This window comes from Cynara cardunculus, assembly GCF_001531365.2.
Source record: "Cynara cardunculus var. scolymus isolate 2C chromosome LG 5, CcrdV1, whole genome shotgun sequence".
NCBI classification, from domain to species: domain Eukaryota; kingdom Viridiplantae; phylum Streptophyta; class Magnoliopsida; order Asterales; family Asteraceae; genus Cynara; species Cynara cardunculus.
The window spans coordinates 6,439,567-6,444,924 of NC_037532.1; the positions used below are offsets into that span (position 1 = coordinate 6,439,567).

Consider the following 5,358-nt stretch of genomic DNA (forward strand, 5'->3'; position numbering starts at 1 on the left):
TCACGATCTTGTTTCTAACGGTATAAATTGACTGTTCAAAAAATATTAACCTCTTAGGTTTAAAAATATCGATGAGACATGAATATACAATTTGAACCATAACTAAAAAAAATTAACATATCGAAAAGTGCGGTTAAAAAAAGAAGGCCTTCAAAATTGGTCGTGTTAAAACGCGAAAAGTTATCTACTGACAACCAAATAAGTAATTGTATTAACATTGAATTTATGCAAGGAAAAAAGTAGCATTAAAAAAGTAGAAATGGTTTCAAAGTGTAAGCTAATACAACCGATTTTTTAACAGGGGCAAGAAGACTTTTCAAGTTTCTTGGTTCTTTGGGAGGTGACCGATCTTTCATTGGCTCATCTCTTATAGCTTGGAAAACTGGCTTTGAACCTGCAACCGCCAGAAAAACCAAACAATCTATATACACGGGGACTTCCGTGACTCTATCCCCTATTGTAATGAACCTTGGGATTTTGTCAGCCTGTAAAACGTATACAACTTTTTGTCAGAACAAGATTAAACATAATAAAATATGACATGACAAGATGAGAAATTACCTCATCATCAATAACTAATGTGTAATAACTCCAAAATAATTAAATTCAAATCGTTTACGGCGAAAAACTTCAAAACAATAAATAAGTGTGCATCGTTTCGAACCCCATAGCCCGCACTTATTTTTTATTTTTATTATTTTCTTTTTTTTTATTTAATTTATTAAAAGTAAATCACACAGGTTATTTCCCGCCCACACCATCGCTTCATTCTTCTCCTCCGACCGCCGGAATACTCTCTCCACCGGAATGTTTCTACCAAAACAGCTCCATCCTTTTCTTCAAGCTCGGTATCCGCATCTCATAATACAACATCCTTCTTTAATTTCATTACTCCAACGATTCCCGATTTGGAGTCCGTATGAACATGGTTTTGAATCCTCCGTTAAACAGAATTGGTGATCATGAAGTCAGTTTGAAGTTTAACGATCGAAGGCAGGTCAGATGGAAGCATCATAATCACCAATTTTGTGGATACGAATCCTAACATAATTTCAGGTTTTCCACAGTTATATATTTTCACTTGATTATAATGAATGTTTATGTTTAGTTGATTGCACATTTGAACTATGGAAGATTTTGTTTCCTTATTTGTGATGTAGATCTGTTTAACTGCGGAAATATCGGGAAGAACAGCTTTGGAGCCAAATCATGAAAAGGAAAGTAAATATGATCCTAAGAGAAGTATAATTCCTAAACTCTAAAACCTTCCATATCTAAACTCTTCTCAATCACTATAAATTAACACCACTTCTCAATATATACTATGCTTCAACTTCTTCTTCACCATCAGGGTGTATATCTTTGCATTTGTCTATCGAAGTTTCTTAATCTTCTTCTACGTTTTGTGTCTGTTTCCTTGAGATCAAGGGCTATAAACAATGGAAAAATATCAAAGAATCAGAGAAATTGGGCGTGGGTCATATGGGGTTGTCTTTAAAGCATTGAATACAGAGAACGGAGARCTGGTTGCAGTCAAGAAGATGACCGACAGAAAGTATTATTCGAGTAAAGAATGCATGAATCTGAGAGAAGTCAGGTCACTATGCAAGATGAGGAATCATCCTAACATCGTCAAGCTCAAAGAAGCCGTTGTACAAAACAACATACTGTTCTTGGTGTTTGAATACATGGAATGCTCTCTCTGGCATCGTATGAGACACCGAACAAATCCCTTCTCCGAAATCGAGATCAGAAACCTATGCTTCCAAATCTTTCAAGGTCTTGCATACATGCATAAYGAAGCCGGCTACTTCCATCGCGACCTTAAACCGGACAACCTTCTAGTTTCCAAGGATGTGATCAAGATTGCGGATCTTGGTCAAGCTCGTGAGATCAATGGCGAACCTCCATACACCGATTACATTACAACACGCTGGKATCGTGCCCCBGAGGTTCTTCTCCATGCGCGAGCACATGATTCTTCGGTTGACATGTGGGCSATGGGTGCCATCATGGTTGAATTGTTTACCCTCCGACCACTGTTTGACGGTTCTTCTGCAACAGAGGTAATGCGTAAGATTTGCAGCGTGATCGGCACCCCAACAGAAACCACATGGAGCTTGGGARTGTATCTTGCGAATAATATCAATTATCGGTTTCCAGAGTTTCCGGGKGTGGATCTTTCCTCATTGATACCATGTGCAAGCCCAGAAGCAATCAATCTGATCTCTACCCTCCTTTCATGGAGTCCATGCGCAAGGCCAACAGCCAAAGAGGCACTTGAGCACCCATTCTTCTACGGGTGTTATTACCATATTCCACACCCCCAATTCGACTGTGTGACTTGGTCTCGAATGATGAGAGACCGAGCGCTACCRCTGGTATTTAAAATGGCGATGCGACGGGAGATGTTGAAGCAGATCACTCGACGCCTGGAGAGTTGCTTAGGTGGGTTAAAAGGATCGGAGAGTCCAAGGGAAGACTTGGTGCATCATCTCCCAGAATTCCTGTTCGAGTTTGATGGTGAATTCAGTTGATACATATATGAATGGAAGTATTAGTTGTATTGCATTAAAGGTGTTAATTATGGTGTGTTAGTGTTATAAACTCTTGTTTTGTTGCTGCTGCTTCATTGGTTATGAATGGTGGGTTCTTCCTTTTCATTTTAGACGTGTTTCATCTCAATTTTACATATAAATCGATGAATATATAAATCAAACGAGCGGAGTCAATAATTCAAGATTAATATTCATCARATTACAAATTTATTGAAATTTCAAGAGAGTGAACCACATAAAGAAATATATATATAGTCATCAATTATCATTAATGTTTTAGGAGCCCTTTATCAAACGCTTACCCGGCTAAGTGCTTACCAAGTCATTATTTTACCGGATGAATATGACAAGTACCAAAAATCTTACCCGGTAAGAGCGAGACAAGAAACAATAGTCTTATACGGTAAGTGAAGACAACGACTCTTACCATGGTAAGAGCTTATCGGGTAGATTATTGCATACGGTGTTGTTTTTGTGGAGTAAAATCTTTCCCGGTAAATAAGTAATAGTGTTGAATTTTACCGGTAAACACTTATCGGGTAAGTATTTAATAAACGGCCGCTTAATTTCACTCACATGAGAAGGTCCCTTCCTCTACGGGATGAATATGACAAATACCAAAAATCTTACCCGGTAAGTGCGAGACAAAGAACAAGAGTCTTATTTGGTAAGTGAAGCACTCTTACCATGGTACGAGCTTATCGGGTAGATTATTGCATATGATGTTGTTTTCGTAGAGTAAAATCTTTCCCGATAAATAAATAATAATATTGAATTTTACCGATAAAGACTTATTGCCTAAGTTTTTAATAAACAGCCCTTAAATTTCACTCAAATGAGAGAGGTCCCTTCCTCTTAGGTCCGTCAAATTCTTTTGTTAAAGCCCAAGGGACACTTTGGTCATTTTAGAATACTATTTAAAATAAACTGTATCAATATCACAGCTTGTGTACAAATATGTGAAGCAACTTGAAAATTTTATCTCTAAGAGTTTTTTTATTTTAGAGATTTTAATATAAATTATATTATTATAAGATTTTTTAATTTATCATTTTAATACATTTTTATTAGAAAAAAAAATTATAAAAAATAATAACTCAATCTAATTGGTGGAATTAAATAAAATAATCAATTTTCTCTCATAACATCAAATTTTAGAGAATTCTATACATTTAAAGTTTTCTCCATGATTCTCTATTTTAAAAAACAAGATAGCAAAACTATTAGAATATTTTAGAGAACAATAACTCATATATACCTGTTATATCCATATTAAAACCATAAATTTTCGGAAATGAGTAATAAATAAAATAAAATATAAAAATTCATGTTATATTAAAGAGACTAATAGACGGTCCCTTTGACGCGTAGAAAAAGCGGTTATGGGTAAAAATAGTTTTAGAAAGAAACTTATAATTTATGTTCGTTCTGATTCATTTCTTTTCGGGTTTTTTAGAACAACAATTTTTTTTTATTTTTCTCATTTTCCTTCCCCTTTTCTTTTTCTATGTAAAAAATGTTCCAATAACACATCGTTAATATTTGTTAGAATATTTGTAGTTACTTTATTAATTAAGGTTAAATATATGAAATAAACAACTTATTTTTATAAATGTTATAAGAGGTCGGCTAAATGCATCCATATATCATTAAATGTACCCTTACGGCTTACCTATCAATTTTCGCGCACACATTAACAACAAGACTTACTTTTTACATTCCACTACATGATTGACCTTGTTCTTACATAAATGGGTGTATATGACATTACCCTTTCATAATTAAAATATTATACTTCCATTTTTTTTTTCTTACTCAAATTATTTTTATTAGAATGTTGTACTTTAAACAATCTATTGTTATATTTTAAATCGGTTAATCCTGTATTTTATTTTACTTACATAACTTAAATGAGATGGTGTGGATAACATTTTATTCTAATTACTTAACATAAACCAAAAAAAAAACTCTTTAAAAAAAATTAATAGTTTTTTCACTTTCCATCGTGACGAATCATATCTCACCCAAAGTATATATTCATCCTTTTCTTCAAAATAAAAATAAAAACCTTCCAAAAACAACTTCACTATTATTATATACTAAATATTCAAGAGATATATATATATATATATATATATATATATATTTGTAAAGATGTAATATTTCTTATTTTCTTTGTTTAAAAATATATATTTTTTGATTTTTTTTATTAACCTGGATATCCAACCCGCTATGCAAACTGACTAATCCCAGAACAACCACATGCTTTACAGATAGCCCGAAATTACCGCATTTGAACCTCCATGGCCACAAAGAGGATTTTATTTCTATTTGGATTTGAACCTAGAACCTCATGGATAAAGAGATATACTTCCTTTTTTTAAAACGTGTTTGCGAGAATTCGAAAAAGATTGTGTCTTACGAATGAACAAGTGATTTTTCAAATGAGTCGTCAAACATTGGTGTTATTCAACGGTTTAAATTAAACGAATAAGTTGCTAGACTTTTTTTAACAAATAAAATTTTGAACTTTTTGAAATGGAGCTTACTTAAACTGAATAAATAAATCCTTAATCTTATTATAATCAACGAACTTTTTTATTTTGAACGATTAAATTTATGAATATTTTTTAATTGAACTAGAAGAGTACTCGCGCAATGCAGCAGGACACATCTCGATTTTAATGTTCTATTTTATTATTTGTCAATGTCGATGTTATAATACGATTTTATGTGTTTTTAAKAAAACAATAATGATTTTATTTTTGAATAAAATATAAATTTTAAGATATCATAAAAA

General features: G+C 32.9%; 1 protein-coding gene across 1 annotated transcript; it reads left to right on the plus strand.

Annotated features, from left to right (window-relative positions):
* The first annotated feature begins 1,439 nt into the window (after positions 1-1,439).
* On the plus strand, positions 1,440-2,537 carry LOC112512275 (cyclin-dependent kinase F-4-like). The gene has a single exon (XM_025118155.1). The coding sequence runs from the start codon at positions 1,440-1,442 to the stop codon at positions 2,535-2,537; it is 1,098 nt and encodes a 365-aa protein (XP_024973923.1).
* Positions 2,538-5,358: the final 2,821 nt, after the last annotated feature.